The sequence below is a fragment of the Salvelinus fontinalis genome, unplaced genomic scaffold (assembly GCF_029448725.1).
Source record: "Salvelinus fontinalis isolate EN_2023a unplaced genomic scaffold, ASM2944872v1 scaffold_0365, whole genome shotgun sequence".
Classification (NCBI taxonomy): Eukaryota; Metazoa; Chordata; class Actinopteri; order Salmoniformes; family Salmonidae; genus Salvelinus; species Salvelinus fontinalis.
Genome location: NW_026600574.1, coordinates 1 through 21,354, shown reverse-complemented (window position 1 = coordinate 21,354; position 21,354 = coordinate 1). Strand labels below are relative to the sequence as shown.

General features: G+C 42.5%; 2 protein-coding genes across 2 annotated transcripts in view; one reads left to right on the top strand and one right to left on the bottom strand.

The window, feature by feature from the left end:
- LOC129845775 (collagen alpha-2(V) chain-like) overlaps nucleotides 1-14,373 on the bottom strand; it is a 39,573-nt gene extending 25,200 nt beyond the window's left edge. The window contains exons 1-16 of the mRNA XM_055913681.1: nucleotides 14,075-14,373; nucleotides 8,065-8,313; nucleotides 7,617-7,835; nucleotides 7,283-7,299; nucleotides 7,009-7,041; nucleotides 6,825-6,857; nucleotides 6,313-6,366; nucleotides 6,011-6,103; nucleotides 5,518-5,595; nucleotides 4,995-5,039; nucleotides 4,827-4,880; nucleotides 2,951-3,004; nucleotides 1,182-1,235; nucleotides 689-742; nucleotides 454-507; nucleotides 139-183 (exon numbers count right to left, since the gene is read on the bottom strand). Of these exons, the coding sequence (XP_055769656.1) occupies nucleotides 139-183; nucleotides 454-507; nucleotides 689-742; nucleotides 1,182-1,235; nucleotides 2,951-3,004; nucleotides 4,827-4,880; nucleotides 4,995-5,039; nucleotides 5,518-5,595; nucleotides 6,011-6,103; nucleotides 6,313-6,366; nucleotides 6,825-6,857; nucleotides 7,009-7,041; nucleotides 7,283-7,299; nucleotides 7,617-7,835; nucleotides 8,065-8,313; nucleotides 14,075-14,165 (1,227 nt within the window). The 5' untranslated portion in view covers nucleotides 14,166-14,373. The remainder of the gene's footprint in view (nucleotides 1-138; nucleotides 184-453; nucleotides 508-688; nucleotides 743-1,181; nucleotides 1,236-2,950; nucleotides 3,005-4,826; nucleotides 4,881-4,994; nucleotides 5,040-5,517; nucleotides 5,596-6,010; nucleotides 6,104-6,312; nucleotides 6,367-6,824; nucleotides 6,858-7,008; nucleotides 7,042-7,282; nucleotides 7,300-7,616; nucleotides 7,836-8,064; nucleotides 8,314-14,074) is intronic.
- Nucleotides 14,374-17,842: 3,469 nt separating this feature from the next.
- Nucleotides 17,843-21,270, top strand: LOC129845779 (pejvakin-like). Its single transcript, XM_055913690.1, has 6 exons — nucleotides 17,843-18,053; nucleotides 18,289-18,484; nucleotides 19,199-19,340; nucleotides 19,693-19,810; nucleotides 20,328-20,471; nucleotides 20,945-21,270. The coding sequence occupies exons 1-6, from the start codon at nucleotides 17,843-17,845 to the stop codon at nucleotides 21,250-21,252; spliced, it is 1,119 nt and encodes a 372-aa protein (XP_055769665.1). The 3' UTR covers nucleotides 21,253-21,270.
- The last annotated feature ends 84 nt before the right edge of the window (nucleotides 21,271-21,354 follow it).

The following is a 21,354-nucleotide window of genomic DNA, read 5'->3' as shown; positions in this document are numbered from 1 at the left end:
GTGTTTCACATAATATTACACTCCTCACTAATAGATTGGACACATAACAGGGTATTTACAGCTATTGGTGTGTGTGAGTAACAGGTGTTACAATCATATAATCATTTATTATCAATTAACTAATTGATTATGACCTACCGCAGGACCAGGGGGCCCCATTCCACCAGGAGTACCTGATGGGCCCTGTAAAATAACACACACACACACACACACACACACACACACACACACACAGACACACACACACACACACACACACACACACACACACACACACACACACACACACACACACACACACACACACACACACACACACACACACACACACACACACACACACAGAGAGAGAGTCACGATATGTGCAGCAATTTCAAACAGAAACAGATCATTTTTAGATACTAACCTTGCGAAGCAGCACAAATATACAGATATGCATGATGATGAGTTTACCTTTGACCCAGCAGCACCAGATTGACCTCTCGCTCCTAGAAGACCTGTATGACCCTGTTGATGAGACATTAGCTCATCAGTTCTGATCAGGTCTGTTCTAGGCTCTAACGAATCTCACAGAAGTTCATAACAGCACAGTGGCAAGTTAACTATTTAAAGAACTGTACATGCAGCCATGCTTCAAACTACAGTACAGAGATATGAGCATTGTGATCATCCATGTGCTGCTGCTGACCTTAAGGCCTTTCAGTCCAGGGAGACCTGGCAGTCCTGGGAAACCTCTGGCACCCTGGAAATCACCACATTTAATCACTGTTTGACTTTCACATGTATAAGTACATACAGTGGCCCCATTAAAACAACAGTCTATTCTAGTTGTGGACTATTGTTCATTGGTTTTACTTACAAAATGAAGACTATTCAAGTTTAGGTTGAAGGCAATGGTACCTGCTTTCTTAACTAAGTACAGTTGGATGGGAAAATAAAGCACATCCATCCACAGTCTTACAACTCACTCTAATCATATGGAAATTGTTGTAAGTGGTATAATCAAAATCTTAAAATGTCTATCATAAAAGAAGTGTGTAATTAATTGTGTTTTTGCGAATGCCTTTGCATTCAACTGTCATTTGATTTGCAGTGACAGAGAAAGACATTTAATGCAGATAATTGGTTGTTTGAAAGCTGACAGATAGTTGGTTTCAGTTGAAAGACAGTTTGTTACTTACGGCAGATCCAGCGGCTCCTTTATCTCCATCTATTCCGGTTGGGCCAGATTCTCCCTGTGAAGGGAACACATCATATTCACATAACATTCTCAGCTGCTAGAAGATATTACAGTACAGGTAGGTAACAAATAGTGGTAATTTTCACTCTCTCAGATATAGTCAAACAGCATTTCCCTTACAACAAAAGATTGCGGTTTTGAAACTGCAGTAAAAGTGACTTAATTGCAGTCAACTGTGGTATTTTGGATGCAGTGATTGCAGTTATACTGCACTGTCACTGCAATTACACTACAAAATTACTGTAGTAAAAAAGACTGATTTATTTTGGACGCCGTATTTGCAGCCTACTACCGTTATATTGCAGTCTAACTACAGTTATATTACAGTGTACTGCTGTTATACTGCACTCTGACTGCAATATCTTTTCATAAGGGTTCAACAGATGAACAGCACTTCAGAAAGGTAAACAAACAGCACTCCAACATAATGTGAAAGTGATTCTGGATGGGTGTGTAAAGCCTAGATGTTCAATGCAGTAAAGTTTGATGTAGAACAAAGATCAATAAATAACATCTAAATCTCCATGTTGGGTTCGCTAAAGTGACATGCCCAAGAAGCTGGTGTTTGGAGGTGTCGCCACTTCCGCCGAAGTTGGTGCCTCTCCTTGTTCGGGCGGCGTTCGGCGCTCGTCGTCACCGGCTTTCTAGCTGCCACCGATCCATGTTTCTGTTTTCCATTTGTTATGTCTTGAGTGTACACACCTGGTTCCCATGAAGTTATTATTATTTCCCTATTTAACCCTCTGGTTGCCATGATGTTTTGTGCGTGATTACTCCTGGTTTGTGTTAGTCCTGTGTGTTAGGGTTGTTATCCCTGCGTGGATTATTTTGGCTGATTTATTTTTCAGAGTAAAGTACGTTATTTACTCAGTTCTGTGTCCTGCTCTTGACTCTGTCCTCTCCTCTGCACAACTGACATATGACAGGAGGACATATTGCCACGGTTCGTCTCGGGCCTTCAAACCAAGCCAATGTATCCTCCAAACACCAACTTCAAAGGCATTACCACCGTTGTATAATCCTGAACAAAGGTGTGTTAGGTATTTAGTGTTGTCTAATAGTCAAGAGGTTTAATTGTCACTTGGCATTATACCATCTCCGATAAAGGTTAAAAAGAACGAGTTAATGACACAACATGGCATGTTAGGGCAGAGTTAGACACACCAAGGTATTGGTGCTAATGTAGCCTGCACTAACAAGTTTGTCAACCCGCGCCTATTGAAGAAAGTATGCAGAGCTACCTACAATCTACATTAGCATCAAGATATTACACTTCCATAACATTTGTATCTGTTTTGATCAGTGGCATCCATGGTCTTTGGCTGTGTCCTACTTACTTTGGCTTGTCTACTACTTACTAAAACAATATTCGGTGCAATCAATCAATAATCAAATGTATTTATAAAGCCCTTTTACATCAGCTGATGTCACCAAGTGCTGTACAGAAACCCAGCCTAAAACCCCAAACAGCAAGCAATGCAGATGTAGAAGCACGGTGGCTAGGAAAAACTCTGCACTAATCTTACTACATACTATGAAGGAACATATGCAGAAAGCAACCAATATCAACATACCAGGCTCATTGATACTCAGAAGACGTCATATCTAATGTGGGTTGTTCCTCACCACTGGCCCTATGGGTCCTGGTCAAAAGTATTGCACTATATGGGGAACAGGGACATGGACTCTGTTGGAGTGTAGAGTACCTACATCTGGTCCTGGTTTTCCTGGTGGGCCCTCAGGTCCTCTGGAACCAAAGCCACCCTGTATGAAAACAACATGTCCAATCACACACAGTCAATACAACATATAGCTCTGGTGTAACACCTCAAGACAGACTGTGATTGGTAGATATCGGTGTAACACCTCAATACAGAGTGTGATTGGTAGATATTGGTGTAACACCTCAATACAGTGTGTGATTGGTAGATATTGGTGTAACACCTCAATACAGAGTGTGATTGGTAGATATTGGTGTAACACCTCAATACAGAGTGTGATTGGTAAATATTGGTGTAACACCTCAATACAGTGTGTGATTGGTAGATATTGGTGCAACACCTCAATACAGTGTGTGATTGGTAGATATTGGTGTAACACCTCAAGACAGACTGTGATTGGTAGATATTGGTGTAACACCTCAATACAGCGTGTGATTGGTAGATATTGGTGTAACACCTCAATACAGTGTGTGATTGGTAGATATTGGTGTAACACCTCAATACAGTGTGTGATTGGTAGATATTGGTAAACAGTGTGTGATTGGTAGATATTGGTGTAACACCTCAATACAGTGTGTGATTGGTAGATATTGGTGTAACACCTCAATACAGTGTGTGATTGGTAGATATTGGTGTAACACCTCAATACAGTGTGTGATTGGTAAATATTGGTGTAAAACCTCAAAACAGTGTGTGATTGGTAGATATTGGTGTAACACCTCAATACAGTGTGTGATTGGTAGATATTGGTGTAACACCTCAAGACAGACTGTGATTGGTAGATATTGGTGTAACACCTCAATACAGTGTGTGATTGGTAGATATTGGTGTAACACCTCAATACAGTGTGTGATTGGTAGATATTGGTGTAACACCTCAATACAGTGTGTGATTGGTAGATATTGGTGTAACACCTCAATACAGTGTGTGATTGGTAGATATTGGTAAACAGTGTGTGATTGGTAGATATTGGTGTAACACCTCAATACAGTGTGTGATTGGTAAATATTGGTGTAACACCTCAATACAGTGTGTGATTGGTAAATATTGGTGTAAAACCTCAAAACAGTGTGTGATTGGTAGATATTGGTGTAACACCTCAATACAGTGTGTGATTGGTAGATATTGGTGTAACACCTCAAGACAGACTGTGATTGGTAGATATTGGTGTAACACCTCAATACAGTGTGTGATTGGTAGATATTGGTGTAACACCTCAATACAGTGTGTGATTGGTAGATATTGGTGTAACACCTCAAGACAGACTGTGATTGGTAGATATTGGTGTAACACCTCAATACAGTGTGTGATTGGTAGATATTGGTGTAACACCTCAATACAGTGTGTGAGAGTGTAGCGGAGGTAGTTCAGTGATCCAAGCTGGTGTGATGATGATAACTTTGCCTGAGAACTGAAGACTGTGTTAGCTCCCTGAGATAATGCCTAAACCAGGAAGATTAGTCAGTTGATTCAGCCGCGGTATGATTTTTTATTGAGCGGATTGTCAGGAACATAATTACAAATAATTTGTAGACTGCAAATTAACATCAAGAAGCCCAAACAGATACAAATATTTGACCAAAAAAAAAATAATTTCTAACCTTGCTTACATTTGAATGCAATCACAAACTGTTAAACTCTATATTATGCGCGCGAATACTTTGGAACCGATTTCTGATTTCCGTGGGCCGCCAGTTGGGAAACAATGGTCTATGCCCTTTTTTTGTTGAGTTAGCTCCCTGTGCCAATGCCTAGGCTTTAGCTCAATGGGCTAACAGTCTTCAAGCATGTAGGTGACCAGGATTCAAACCCAGTCAAAAAAGCATCAGAGAGATGACTGATGCAGAGATATGCATGGTTCTTACCATGGATCCTGGGTCTCCAACGTCTCCTGGGGCCCCCTGCCCCCCTGTAGGTCCCTACGAGACAGAGAGGAAAAGGAAATTATCACGTCTGTCTGTTTACTTACAGAAATGATCTCCAGTAAAAACTGATGTCTGAAAGGTAGATATAGTCGACCATCTTTGACTTACTGGTTGACCGGACGGTCCAGGAGGCCCTCTTGGTCCTGCTTCACCCTAAAATATACATGAAGACAACATACAGAGACAGAGTAATGAGTAATGTAGGCACAAACGTAAATGAACTGTCGTTCAATCAAGCCCACCAAAGACAATGTATAAGACAGGATGCAGCTGGAACGGAGCAAATGGAATGGCATCAAACACATGGAAACCATGGCAACCATTAAACTAATTCCACTCCAGCCATCAACACGAGCCTGTCCTCCCAAATGAAGGTAACACCAGCCCCCTGTTGTGCATACTCTACAGTATGTCTTTCCTTGTTGACAATCTACTGCCCATGGACACACACACTTAGCAAGGACTACCAGTCAATGAGGTTGTCAGGGACTTTTTTGTATAGGACAGAAGATTTAATAGTAACTCACCCTGTTGTCAGATATCATTCCCATCATCCCAGGTGATTTAATAGTAACTCACCCTGTTGCCAGATATCATCCCCATCATCCCAGGTGGCTTAATAGTAACTCACCCTGTTGCCAGATATCATTCCCATCATCCCAGCTGATTTCTCACCGAAGCCTGCTGCCATTTGAGAGACCAGCTGACCCTGGGGGAGAGAGGAGGACGGTCATTCATTCATCATCACCACGGTGTGGAAGTTCTTCACTGGTGACCACAGACTCCGTATGAAGAGAATAGGTGCAGTGACCTCCCCCTCAACTGGACAGGTACAATGAGAAGAGGGATAGAAAACGTTTGGAACCTCTGAGCTATCCCTACAAGCCCCCAAGTCTCTTCATGTTACTTACTTGACGTTTTGGGGTGAAAATGATTTCAGGTACAGCAAGCACATTCGGCCAAAAAGCTAAACAAAATACAAAATGGCTGTATTTTTTCCAAAACCAACCCTCTCAGTCAGTTTACTAACAAGTGTCGGGGGGGAAAGCACTTTTGACCAGAAATTAAGGTTACAGACTGCACCAGTGAAGTGTCAGGCTGGGGAGACAGACAGACAAACTCACCCCAGGGTGTGAGGGCTGGCCGGGGGATCCTGGCTCACCAGGGTTCCCTGGGACTCCTGGTTCCCCATCGATGCCAGCTGGGCCCTGTAAACCCTGGATTTTAGGAAACATATGAAAACTCATGAGTGACAGTATTGAACGTCACTACTAGAGAGATGATTCAACATGTCTACCAGATTCAACACATAAAGCTATTGAAGAGCAGTGAGTTATCTCAGGATAGTGTGTTAGTCCTAGGTCACATTGAATCCCAGTATTGTAACACGCTTCTCTAGATGTAAATGTCATTGTGTTAGACATACTTTTCTGCCCTTGAAACCAGTGTATCCTCTGTTCCCATGAGCTCCGGGAGGACCCTGAAACATTGACACAGATAACAAGAAAACATGATCACATGATATGTTACACTAGCAGTAGTGTCTTCCCACTGTAGCTGTGGAAAGAGGCTGCAGTAGTAGCATCAGGTAACCCTCCTTGGTTACTGAAACTCTATAGTACCATCTAGTGTGGTAAAGGGAATCTGACTGAACCTCAAGGAGGGGAGGGGCCAGCTGAACTTCTATACAGTATACCAGAGGAGGCTGGTGGGAGGAGCTATAAGAGGAAGGGCTCATTGTAATGGCTGGAATAGATCCAATGAAACGGAGTCAAACATGTTGTATCCATGTGTTTGATGTGTTTGGTACAGTTCCATTGATTCAATTCCAGCCATTACAATGAGCAGCACGAAAAACTTATAACATAATTATGTCAAATATGTTGATTTATGAATTTATTTATTTTTACACAAAAGAAATGTCTACAGAGTCCTCACCATTGGTCCGGGTTGACCTACTGGCCCCACGACCTGGAAACAAAAAACAAACAAAAACAGTTGTTCAGCTATAAAAGTGACAGTATAATGTTTTTGATAACAGTTGTCATAATAGGTGTCAAAAGTCACATGAATTGTTGATTAACAGATGCACTGTCTCTGAGATGTATGAACACAGACTTACGTAAGGGATATCACCAGGTTCGCCTTTCTGACCCTGGAAATCAAATGCATCAAATAACAATGTGACAATCAGCTCAGCTATTCAGGTAGCCTGGTTCCAGATCTGTTTGTGCTCTTACCAACCCCATTGCTCATTGTCGAGCCAAATATGACAATGAGTGACAAGGAGTTGGCATGACAACACAAACAGACTGGCACTCAGCCTAATATTCAGGAGTGTGTCCAAGTAAAAATTGGAAAACCGAAAATTGAGAATATCTTTTATCATTACTCACCTTGAACGCCATCATTTCTTTGAGGAAGGGAAAGGAAGAAATCAGATTTTAATGTAGATCTTTCATCCTTCATTTGATGTGTGATCTTCAATGACTTGATACTGTGTTATATGTTGAAACACTATGAAATCTAGTATGTTTTCCCCTCTTATCATCAGTGAAACACTTCCAGGGAATCCAAACTTAAATCGCTACGTTTCACACTTGGATTTCCATGCAACACCTTGCAGTCACAGTTCGTCTGAGATAATGATGTAGACATGTGAGCCCTGCTCCTTAGACATATAATTAATATATATGTTTAAGCATGTACTGTATATATAATTTATCTCACCTATCCTCCTTTTAGCGCTGGAGAAGCTGTCACACACAGGGCAGCACTCTCCCTCAGGGATGGTCACCTTCTCACAGTTCCCCACCATCTCACACTGCACCTCCTCACAGATGGTGGTTCCACTGTCACACACACACACCCTGCACGGCTCTGGGGTCCACATGTCGTTGTGGGCGTACACCTGCCCGTTGTCCCTGCAGGTCTCGTCTGTCTTCTCCTCTACAGAGTCATGGAGTTTGAAGAACAGACATGAATCACACATAGGTCCTATTAGAAAACACTGAGAGAACTGAGAGGATGTAGGGAGATTGTAATTACAGTGTTGTAAGAAATGTAACAACACCATTAATCGAACACCATTCCATCATGACCATAAGGAATAATTCTCTTAGTGGGCCTTTGAAACTGTAAAACATGGATCAATGTAATGTGGTGAGAATGTAGTCACCTGTTTTGATCTTTGGTAGCAGATTATCCCAGGTAGTAGCCTGCTGGCCCTGGGTACCTGCGGCCTCAGAGCACACAGGGCAACATTCTCCCTCAGGGGTGCTGGTTTCATTACAGGCTAGGTCTTCACATCGGACGTCCTCACAGGTAATAGTCCCCAGGTCACACACACAGATCTTACATGGCTCCGGGTTCCACATCTCGTTGTTGCTGTAGACTTTGCCGTTTTCGGCACAGCTGTCTTTGTGCCCTGCCAGAGCAAGTAAACAGCATTTACACACGTATCTTTACATGTCAAGTCCTCAACCCATATGAAGTAAGAGGTAGAGTAACCCTCTACAATAACACCAGGAAACAACACCACCATGTTTCTGGGATTTTCAGAGATGACAAAAAGCATGAATGACCATTTCGGGCCAATAGAATCAAGGGGATGTTCAGGAGGCCTGATTAAGGATGAGAGTTTTTAAGGACCATGTGACCTGATGAGTGTCCATGTGACTAAATTATTAGTCTTGTAAATTGTGTGTTTCTTCTATGGCCACTAGGTGGCAGACTAAAGAGAGAGAACACTGCCCCAGAGTGGGACAATCTCACGTTTACTATAATGTGGACAATGTGGTGTTGGTGTCATTGTGTTTAGGTACACGTCCGAAATTCTGTTAAGTCAAATATAGCTCACTTGCCACAAACTATCCAATGCGTGAAGCGTTCAGTTTAGGGTTTTTATGAAGAATGTAACACATTACCACCGTCTCAGATTGTCCCCAGGATAGAAAGTCCTGACCTACTCTTTATGTATCTTGGTGCAGCAGCTCCACACAACTATCATTTTCAGTGAAGCTCTTCGTTGTCAAAATGTGAAGTTAAATGTTTTTCCTCCAATGTGTAATTATGAATCTTGGAAGAAGCTCATACCAAGGATGTAGTTGTGTAGGGCGATTGCTCACCATAAGAGACATTTCACCACTTTCTATGACAAAATAGGAAGTTCGTCATTATAAATCATTACGTTACTTAGCAAAATTACATCTCCCCACTTGTCATTTAAAGTTGTAAATTCTAGGCCTACATCTAAATATAGTCGACATAAGTACTGAGTAAGACAGTGACGTCATGTAAGTCAAAACCAGTAATATAGACTAAGAAATCAGACTTTCCATTCAGGTTCTGGGCTTGATGTTATTTTTGTACCTTTATAAATAGGTGCCTACATTGCTCTTCCCACTTCAATGAGATCCCTGAGACTAAAGTTCACTGACGATAAGAGGAAGATGTTATACAGCACGGTCGATGACACAGAACAGAAGCTCTTTTCACAATTCATCTGTGAATCGGGGAAACATCGCTCCAATACAGATGGTGCCAGGAAGCAAGAAACAAGCCAAGCACTTCCCATGGCATTATCTAGGCGGGGTCGTGGGGCCTCTGTTGGAAACAAAGGGAGTGAAACTAGGAGCAACACTGACCACCTGCTGCAGTACTATTTGTAGTATCATTGCGGAATCTCACTTTTATAAACGTAGCCAGTTTTATATGAAAAACGTCACTTCTAAGTACTCATTATGTGGGCGAGCTTCTCCCCAAGAGAGAAGCTACTTTTCAAAAGCAGGAGTTATTTCAGGGAGAACCACAGTGGCCTATATTATAGGTTATGCTTAGCATGTGCCTGTGGCTGGGCTGTATTTCTGACCCAGCCATAAGAGGCCACACCCAGCTAACTCCACAGCCATGGAATCTAAACGCTTCATCATATGGACCAACTTCCATTTACAAAATGTTATAACATTATTAAGTCAGCTGTACCCAAGTGAATAGTGCAAATGAATCAATAATATGCAAATTGACTTCACCAACCAGGGTGTTATTATTAAATCCATTATGTTCAGAGGGTTGATCACTATAAAAGTGAGGCTTGTGGTTATTGTAAATTGAATCAATTTGTGGTTTGCACATGGACCATAACACCGCTTCTCTTCAGTTAATTATCCAATATGGCCGCCTGCTATAATTTCCCACTACACACTGACCTTCATGACACTGTGCTGCTCAGCTGTGAAGTCAGGTGAAAGTGATCTTGGTGTTATATTATCAAGCACTATCACACATTGTCCAATAGTATACTGTTTTACAGCTAAAGAACATGGGGGAACATTTTGGAAAGTATGGTTTTCTTGTCTTTTTCGCTGTAGCGTTAATCTGCTCAAACAATAGACCACAGGAGGTTGGTGGCTCCTTAATTGGGGAGGACGGGCTCGTTGTAATGACTGGAGTGGAATCAGTGGAATGGTATCAAATACATCAAACACATGGTTTCCAAGTGTTTGATGCCATTCCATTTGTTCCGTTCCTGCCTTTATTATGAGACATTACAATACACTACAATACACCCCTCCCTTACTACATAATACCTGTGACTTTTTACACTAAGACGTTTTCTATAGCAACATGGGCCTAAACCCCCAAGCAGCAAGTGTGACCTACTGGGTTTGAACTCAGGTTGCCTGCCTGGAACAAGTCTGCTTTCACCCGCTGAGCTAAAGCCTAGGCATCAGCTTGGTTGAGCTAACACCAGTCATCAGGGCCTTATCTATCTGGAGTTCACCTATCGGATAGGATTAAATACAGAGATATAGAATGAATAGAACGGATGAATCATTATCTTGAATGAGGACTCCCGTTCTATTCATTCTGTTTCTATGCATTTCATCTTATCCGATAGACGAAAACCCGAACAGATAACTTTTGAAAAACTGTGCCCAGGTGGCAGGCAATGTTAGGCCTACTTATCACTTGATTGACCTGTCGCTACACAAGCAGATACAAAAGTGACAAGGAAAAGAATAATTGGGAGAAACCAGACTCAATAATATGTTTTGTTCACCACATCAGTAACTTACATTCTTCGCTGTTCAAAGACAGTATACTCCTAAAGTGATATGGGCTTTGTGGATGCCGACAGCATGAAGCATATTCATACCCAGCATGCATCATTTCACTGGGTGTGTCCGGCTACTCTCTGGCAAACCCCTGACCAAAATCAGTGGCCTGTTTTGGTCCGTCCCCACATCATTATGGCCATGTCGCTCTACAACCCTTCATTCAGCCTCAGCCTTGCACTGAAATAGCCCTGCCAGCCAGTCAGCCAGCCAACCAGTCATGCACACAACATCACTTTACCACGTAGTCTGTCTGAGAGGGATGTATTTTTGCTGAATGCAAAAATTGTTGCCGTTATAGTAATAAGAATTTGTTCCTAACTGACATGCCTTGTAAAAACTAAATAAAAATATGGATTCTATCCATGTATGGATGTTTGTATCCAGACATCATTTCTGAGATAACCTGTCCCATTTGTTTTATTTGAATACTTTATTTACTCACTTGTAAAAAGCTACAATGTGACCAATGTGCAAATAGCATCCATTAAAAGTGTTTGTTTAATTTTCCGTTTTTGGGTGTAATGTTGAGTGCAAGGCCAACGTGGTCCAGAGACTGGGTGGCCTGTAAACTGGACTAAACCTGTTGTGGGTGAGAGGTATGATGGTACTTATAAAACAAACCACTTCCTAAAGTAAAAAAAAAATACACATTTTAGTACTTTATATTTCATTGTGAGATAATAATTGTGATATTGAGGCCTGTAAACGAAAGCACAAACTTAAAAAATGTTTTAAATACGAATGAAAAATAAAAGAAAGGAAATAGTAAGACAGAAAAGGAAATATGAACATTGCTTATACAACACCTATAGATGTTCAATAAGGCTTATACAACACCTATAGCTGTTCAATAAAGCTTATACAACACCTATAGATGTTCAATAAGGCGTATACAACACCTATAGATGTTCAATAAGGCTTATAAAACACCTATAGATGTTCAATAAGGCTTATAAAACACCTATAGATGTTCAATAAGGCTTATACAACACCTATAGATGTTCAATAAGGCTTATACAACGCCTATAGATGTTCAATAAGGCTTATACAACACCTTTAGATGTTCAATAAGGCTTATACAACGCCTATAGATGTTCAATAAGGCTTATACAACACCTATAGATGTTCAATAAGGCTTATACAACACCTATAGCTGTTCAATAAGGCTTATACAACACCTATAGATGTTCAATAAGGCGTATACAACACCTATAGATGTTCAATAAGGCTTATAAAACACCTATAGATGTTCAATAAGGCTTATACAACACCTATAGATGTTCAATAAGGCTTATAGAACGCCTATAGATGTTCAATAAGGCTTATACAACGCCTATAGATGTTAAATAAGGCTTATACAACACCTATAGATGTTCAATAAGGCTTATACAACGCCTATAGATGTTCAATAAGGCTTATACAACACCTATAGATGTTCAATAAGGCTTATACAACGCCTATATATGTTCAATAAGGCTTATACAACACCTATAGATGTTCAATAAGGCTTATACAACACCTATAGATGTTCAATAAGGCTTATACAACACCTATAGATGTTCAATAAGGCTTATACAACACCTATAGATGTTCAATAAGGCCCTATAAAAGAGTTGCATCCTCTCATTGATATGCTTGATCTAACTTTCAAGGAATATATGGAATCTTATCAGATGACATCTAGTGGCCTTTTGTGGTACTTCAGATTATCACAGGTGTCTGTAATTATATGTGTCCCTCTGTGTGGCTTATCACATGTAAAATATATATACAGTATATATATATATATATGTCTAATAAGATGATTTTTAAAATTAAAAAATGGAATAACAAAACTGTAAAACATTATCCGAAATATAAACCATCATTTTAGTGAAAACCATTTGTGTTTAATGAGGGTTGTTTCAGCATGAAATATTATTTATATATTTTTACACACTTTTATTTATTTTACTATGTCAATATGTCTATGTTGTAAATGTTTTGTGGCCAAACTGATGGCAGTTGTGAAAAAATACAATAGTTGGAAGAGTTGCAGAATTAATGCCATTGATGATAAGATGCTTTTTCATTAATTATGCTATTTTCTCTTGAACCATATGGTCTATCCACTAGAAACTCATGGACAATATGGACACAGATATAAAAAATGAATACTATATATGAATATTTTTTTTAAATTATTATTCAAGTATAAATCACCAAAGTTACCATAGATTGCCATAGATCACTGAAGATTCCAGTAACTTTGTTATATTACGGGTAGCTTTTCAACCGTAATCCTTTGTTCCCAGAGGGACTTTAACAAAATGTGTTCCCTATAGACTCAAGATCTACATGGAAAAAAAGTAATTCCTGTACTCTGCTGCAGTTCTGTGGAACGGGTTACCAAGCTACCTGAAAACTCTGTCTTCAGAGAATAGCTTTAACTTACAAAATATCTGAGAAATAGTATGTCGGTGTGATTAGAGGTATTCTTTGATGAGGCGACTCCTAAACGGGCACCTCTGTGCTGTTGATAAGGTTGATATAGTAGTAATTGATTATACTGTTGTTTTTAAATTGCATTGTGTGTGATGTGTGATGTGTCAATCTTGACCACCTGCCATCTACCTGCCGAAGAGGACCCCAACAGTCCGCCACAATTCAAATGAATTGTGTGTTTGGTGTAGGCTTAGCTTGGCATGAGGCTATCAAAACGTCATGCCAGGGTAAGTCTACATGAAACACAGACCAGGCTATCAAAACGTCATGCCAGGGTAAGTCTACATGAAACACAGACCTTATATGAAGTAGTACTAAAATCCCAGATAGAAAAAAGGGGTGAAAAAACGATCGGAACCATTTCTGGGTTTTCTGGCTGTGTTGTTATCTTCAACAGTGTTTATGTCTGTAATGTTGTCTGCACCTGGCCGAGCCTACTACTTCTGATTATTAAATCAATCAATTAAAAAAATGTAGAACAAAAAGTTAAACACATGAGCAACTCATATCACTGAGTACAAGCCAATCAACACAATCATCCGTCAGTCAGACCATAAGTCATGCAGTGCAGCCCCGTCCACTCACCTAGCTTGACATCCTGGCTGGTCACTGTCAAAACCGGAACCAGAGATATAGCAAGACATAGAATAATCCTGGAGAGCACAGAGGTGGCCATGTCTGCACCTGAGACAGGCACCTTCCCAACACACGTACAGGGCAGAGAGGAAGACGAGAGGAGAGGAGGATGAGAGAGCTAGGCTAGCGTTGCAGTGCACAGTACCATCCAGTAATATCCAAGTAGCCTTGAGAAGAGAAAAGAACTGCCTGAACTAGACCAGAGAAACAGTCTCTCTCTCTCGCTCTACTTCTCTCTCTCCCGCCGCCTCACTCTCTCTCTACTTCTCTCTCTCTCGCGGCTCTCTCTCACTCCCGCTTTTAAAGGGTTGTCTAACCTCTAATTTTCTTCCTTTTTTCCTGTGCTCTCAGTCTCAGACAGCCAGCGTTCAGCAGATTACTGAAAAAATTGAATCAGTTACTGATTACAGATGACATTACAGTAGCATATATATACACTGCTCAAAAAAATAAAGGGAACACTTAAACAACACAATGTAACTCCAAGTCAATCACACTTCTGTGAAATCAAACTGTCCACTTAGGAAGCAACACTGATTGACAATACATTTCACATGCTGTTGTGCAAATGGAATAGACAAAAGGTGGAAATTATAGGCAATTAGCAAGACACCCCCAAAAAAAGAGTGATTCTGCAGGTGGTGACCACAGACCACTTCTCAGTTCCTATGCTTCCTGGCTGATGTTTTGGTCACTTTTGAATGCTGGCGGTGCTCTCACTCTAGTGGTAGCATGAGACGGAGTCTACAACCCACACAAGTGGCTCAGGTAGTGCAGTTCATCCAGGATGGCACATCAATGCGAGCTGTGGCAAAAAGGTTTGCTGTGTCTGTCAGCGTAGTGTCCAGAGCATGGAGGCGCTACCAGGAGACAGGCCAGTACATCAGGAGATGTGGAGGAGGCTGTAGGAGGGCAACAACCCAGCAGCAGAACCGCTACCTCCGCCTTTGTGCAAGGAGGTGCACTGCCAGCGCCCTGCAAAATGACCTCCAGCAGGCCACAAATGTGCATGTGTCTGCTCAAACGGTCAGAAACAGACTCCATGAGGGTGGTATGAGGGCCCAACGTCCACAGGTGGGGGTTGTGCTTACAGCCCAACACCGTGCAGGACGTTTGGCATTTGCCAGAGAACACCAAGATTGGCAAATTCACCACTGGCGCCCTGTGCTCTTCACAGATGAAAGCAGGTTCACACTGAGCACATGAGCACATGTGACAGACGTGACAGAGTCTGGAGACGCCGTGGAGAACGTTCTGCTGCCTGCAACATCCTCCAGCATGACCGGTTTGGCGATGGGTCAGTCATGGTGTGGGGTGGCATTTCTTTGTGGGGCCGCACAGCCCTCCATGTGCTCGCCAGAGGTAGCCTGACTGCCATTAGGTACCGAGATGAGATCCTCAGACCCCTTGTGAGACCATATGCTGACACATGCACATTTGTGGACTGCTGGAGGTCATTTTGCAGGGCGCTGGCAGTGCACCTCCTTGCACAAAGGCGGAGGTAGCGGTCCTGCTGCTGGGTTGTTGCTCTCCTACGGCCTCCTCCACGTCTCCTGATGTACTGGCCTGTCTCCTGGTAGCGCCTCCATGCGTTGGACACTACGCTGACAGACACAGCAAACCTTTTTTGCCACAGCTCGCATTGATGTGCCATCCTGGATGAACTGCACTACCTGAGCCACTTGTGTGGGTTGTAGACTCCGTCTCATGCTACCACTAGAGGGAGAGCACCGCCAGCATTCAAAAGTGACCAAAACATCAGCCAGGAAGCATAGGAACTGAGAAGTGGTCTGTGGTCACCACCTGCAGAATCACTCCTTTTTTGGGGGTGTCTTGCTAATTGCCTATAATTTCCACCTTTTGTCTATTCCATTTGCACAACAGCATGTGAAATTTATTGTCAATCAGTGTTGCTTCCTAAGTGGACAGTTTGATTTCACAGAAGTGTGATTGACTTGGAGTTACATTGTGTTGTTTAAGTGTTCCCTTTATTTTTTTGAGCAGTGTATATAGGATGTCATGTGTGTCATCCTATAGCTTGTAAAAGAGCTGTCTTGATGAATCAAAAATGTCTTTTGGACACAAAAATCCTGATGAATGTCTGTATTAAAATGAGGAGGGTAGGATATTAAAATGATTACACAAACAAAACCTGACGCGCCAAACAAATCAAAACACCACAAACACACCAGCAGGAGGTAATGTATTCTGAGATGTCAAGGCAGCCATTTTGCAGCAGAAGGCTTGGAAACGCTCACCAGCTTCACAACAGTAGTTTCTCTGGATTTACTTAAAACTGTGAAGGCATTCACAGAAGTTTATTCATTCCATGTCCCCATATGGTCATTTGTACAGTTATAAGTGTTTGTGTCCTGCTTGTCCTGCTTGTCCTGCTTTGTGTCCTGCTTATCTCTATAATAGCCTACCTGGGTAGTCATTCTGACCTTTAGAAAGAGCGTTCTATTCCTGTTCAGTGTTAATGGACCAGTGTGAATACAGACATAGTTTACACTGTGGAAACCACACCCATTCCCCACTTTTTAAAAAGTCTCATAAATAAACAACATTACGTTTAATTTCCGAGCCAAACAGCTAAATTACAAGGAAGGCAAGGCAAGGTCATAACATAAAATATCCTGTATGATCTTTGGGTGGGGAAAGCCTTGGTCTAGAAGTATTAAACTCCCTGTAACATGTAGACTAGTCTATTATTGGTACCAGACACAACCACAAGAAAAGTACATTTGAACATAGACACCACAAAGACCACCACTCTTCTTGCTATTTGTCATGCTAGTTCACAACACAGGAACCAGATGTTTCACATGCTACTCTGGTATTTGTTTCATTAGTCCATTGTTGATATAGCCCCAAGTGGCACAGCGGCGCGCAATTGGCCTACATCGTCCGGGTTTGGCCGGTGTAGGCCGTCATTGTAAATAAGAATTTGTTCTTCACTGACTTTCCTATTTAAATAAAGGTTCAATTAAAAAATGCATGTCAGCAATCAAGTTTTCAAGATATATAACTTTCATGTGATGCTGAATGTATCATACCGGCTGTATTTCTGTATTATGAAGGTTATATATCTTGAAAACTTGATTGCTGACATGCAAAACATTTGTGACTATATCAACAACATTTGGGACCACACCAATAGATAGCTTTTGGGTGGAGTTTTGCTTTAAGGTGTGTAACCCTGACCCATTTGAATGTGATCAGATTCCCTAACCAGCTACAATGAAACTATTGATACCTTACTTACACTGATATCTCTTTCAGCACTTAGGGCAGCATTATTGATAGACATCTAGGGCCTCAAAGGCAGAGTAGCACAGGAAGTACTGCATAACCCATTGATGAGCTCACTGGTCACATGACAGGAAGAATGAAGGGAACTACCTGTCCAATCATGTTATGGGACAGCTTGTCCCCATATCCCCTTACGTGGTGTCTCCATTATTCATTAGCCCTGAGCCCTGAGCTGCACAGCTGAATGACTCTACTTGTTTGAGAGAGATCTATCAGAACAACTGTCCACCTGTGCAGAACTTCCCAATGTGAACTCACCAAAGATAAGGAAAAGAGAAGAATAAACTTCTTTAATAGTGTAAACTAAAGGATTGACATTTGCCTGGACAGCGGACACTTACCTGTTGCTGCCGTGCGTGTCCAGCAGTGACTCCTGCACCCGTCTGCTGTTTCTTGGTCACCGCTATGTTCGCTGCGGCGACCAAGAACTTTGTGAAGCAGGTGGGAGACACAGGTCGGTTGATCCCCGTACCGAGTCTGAGTGAGGCTGACCGCTACCAACCGCTCAGCCTGGTCACCAGGAAGAGGAAGAGACACTTCTGGAAGAAAACCAAGTATGCCTCAACCCCCTTCTCCCTGAAAGACATCCTGGTGGGGGAGAAGGAGATCACAGCAGGTAGAGTCCAGTGAGAGGAGGAATGCATTTTTATCAGCAGCTATTAACGCCTATGTCATTCATTATAGTGCATTATGAATAGCTTATAAGGCATTATAATGGGCTCATAATGCATTATAACGGTCTCTCTCTTTGACAAAGTAAAGCAGGACCGTCATGTGTTTTCTGCAGATGAAAAGCTAGTCCCATACAATATCAGATGCCTTTAACAAGGCCTTTTATTGCATTCAAACAGGGGTGTCGTCGTACCAGCTCCTGAACTATGAGGACAAATCTGACGTGGCCCTGAACGGCAGATTAGGGAACCACCTGATGAACGACGTGGGGTTCAACATCAGTGGTTCAGACTCTGTGGCCGTCAAAGCCTCCTTTGGGATCGTCACCAAACACGAGGTGGAGGTCCCAACTCTACTCAGGGAACTCAACTCCAGGTACACTGCAGGTGGTGGAAAATAGCTTCAACTTTATTCTATTGCATTCTTGTTTCTGATAAGATATTACCAAGGGTCACAATGGCGATGACAAACTACTAATATATCAGGTTAGTTAATATATAACTACGATGGGGCCTCCTGGGTGGTGCAGTGGCTAGCTGTGCCACCAGAGATTGTGGGTTCGAGCCCAGGCTCTGTCGCAACTGGCCGCGACCGTGAGGCCCATGGGGCGGCGCACAATTGGCCCAGCGTCGTCCGGGTTAGGGAGGGTTTGGCCGGCAGGGATATCCTTGTCTCATCGCGCACTTGTGACTCCTGTGGCGGGCCGGGCGCAGTGCACGCTGACCGGGTGTATGGTGTTTCCTCCGACACATTGGTGCAGAGTAGCTTGGGACTATTGGTTCTATCTGTATTTTACTCAACATTTAGTTATTGACATAGTTCTGTTCAACGTTCTCTACCTATACAGTAGTCTAAATACCTCAATTCATGTTAAGTTTAAAATAATACAAGATAAAAGTAGTTGACACCATTCAAACCAATGAGGTTTCAGAACTTTAAAGCCAATTATCTCAGAATCATCTTTTTGCAGATAGAACCAAGCTGTTTATATTCTAATGAGACCATGTTGGTTGTACATACTGTATATTACACCTGGACAGTAAAAGTCTTTCTGACACAGGTTTGTGTTCTGGTTTCTGTCCACTATAGGAAAGTGGATCTTGATCACTGTCTGATTCGTCAGTCCAAAGAAAGTGGGCGGAGCGTTCTCTGCGTTGTCATGGAGAGCATCCGTACGACTCGTCAGTGTTCTCTCACTGTCCACGCTGGCATGAGACGGACGACTATGAGGGTAAACGCACACCTACAGTACACACACAGTACACACACACATACAATACGTACACCTACACATCGTACACACACCGTACACACACCGTACACACACTGTACACATAAGGGTACACACACGTACACATAAGGGTACACACACCTACAAACATGCAGTACACACAGTACACACACACAGTACACACACCTACACACACACACACCATACACACAGACACAATACACACACCTACACACCACACACACTCACACACTGTACAGTACACACAGAAACACTGACATCTGACACTCTTAGCAGGTAATGGTTGAATGGATGAATGCCCTGTCTCACCTGTCTGACTGGGGTTCTACAGTTTCAGATTGATGATGGTCGAAACCCCAAAGGTCGAGACAAGGCCATAGTGATCCCAGCTCACACCACCATCGCATTCAGCATCTTTGAACTGTTTGTTCGATTGGATGGACGACTTGGTGAGACAACCACAACAAACACACAGACACAGTTACACTTGACCCCCATCTCTCTCTCTCTCTCTCTCTCTCTCTCTCTCTCTCTCTCTCTCTCTCTCTCTCTCTCTCTCTCTCTCTCTCTCTCTCTCTCTCTCTCTCTCTCTCTCTCTCTCTCTCTCTCTCTCTCTCTCTCTCTCTCTCTCTCTCTCTCTCTCTCTCTCTCTCTCTCTCTCTCTCTCTCTCTCCCTCTCTCTCTCTCTCTCTCTCTCTTTCTGTCTCTCTCTCTTTCTCTCTCTCTCTGTCTCTGTCTTTCTCTGCGTCTGTCTGTCTGTCTGTCTGTCTGTCTGTCTGTCTGTCTGTCTGTCTGTCTGCCTCTCTCTCTCAATCTCACACACACACACACACACACACACACACACACACACACACACACACACACACACACACACACACACACACACACACACACCACACACACACACACACACCACACACACACACACACACACACTAATATAGTTCCCCTTCTCCTGATCAGATATCTGCGTAAGCCCTGAGTCGTCAGGCGGATTTGAGAAGGAGCTGATCAGAGAGCAGCTGGGTGGTTTCATTGGTCGATTCTCTATGGGACGGCTACGCAGGTTCCTGTCTGGGATTGTGTACGGGAACCCCTTCAGAGCAGGTGGGAACCTTCTTTCATCTCTTAACCTTTTACTGCAGTGGGCTGAATCAGGGTCACATAGTGATTCTTGGTAGTCTTAAACAAATCTACTTTGAAACAAGCGTATACACCTCACACACATGATTATGGGCTTAAAAAAAGAAGACACCTGTACTATGTCAGATATAGAGTTGAAATGCATCCCGATATCACACTTTAAATACATCATAGAAGACTGAAATATAACAAAACTGTTTGACATATACGAAACACAGGATTTTCTGTGTTTAAAAAACAAACATGTTATTAATTATGAAATTATGAAAAATAGGAATGAGGCCACTAGGTCATTTGACTGCAGGAAACCACTGACACAAATGCTAGTTAAAGCACAGGGTAATGTAAAGATAATGAGTGAAAACAAAATAATCCCTGCACATTTTCCGATGTTCCAGTGACACTCTAATCCTCATCCTTCCTTTTCCCTACTCAAGACGACAGGACGTTTGAGGAGCTCACGCACACCCACTCAGACACCTATATGGACGACGTAGTGACAGACTACTACGAAAAAGCAGCCAGCATGACGGACGTCTCCACCGCCTATCTGAGAGGGGACTCCCACTCCCGTGTCAACCTCCTCAACCACAACATCCCCAAGGGCCCCTGTGCCCTGTGTGGCCGGGGCCAGACACCGAGGGAGACGGTCTACGGCTGTCTGGAGTGCTCCTCCGGTGGGCACAAGTACGTCAGGCTACACGTGGTGCCCTGCTTCGACCTGTGGCACAAGACGCTCAGCTGAAGAGATGGACTCAGGAAGAGAGAGTGAGAGAGAGAGGTCTGAGTTCATCCCTCATTAGGCATACAGTACCTAACTAATAGCTCTGTGCCATACTGACAGTCA

Bases quoted from the DNA above. Each gene is read 5' to 3' on its own strand.
- LOC129845779 (XM_055913690.1), top strand. From the start codon at position 17,843: ATGTTCGCTGCGGCGACCAAGAACTTTGTGAAGCAGGTGGGAGACACA. The intron at 19,341-19,692 runs GTAAACGCACAC...GGGGTTCTACAG, and splicing joins TGAGACGGACGACTATGAGG to TTTCAGATTGATGATGGTCG. The intron at 20,472-20,944 runs GTGGGAACCTTC...TCCCTACTCAAG, and splicing joins CGGGAACCCCTTCAGAGCAG to ACGACAGGACGTTTGAGGAG.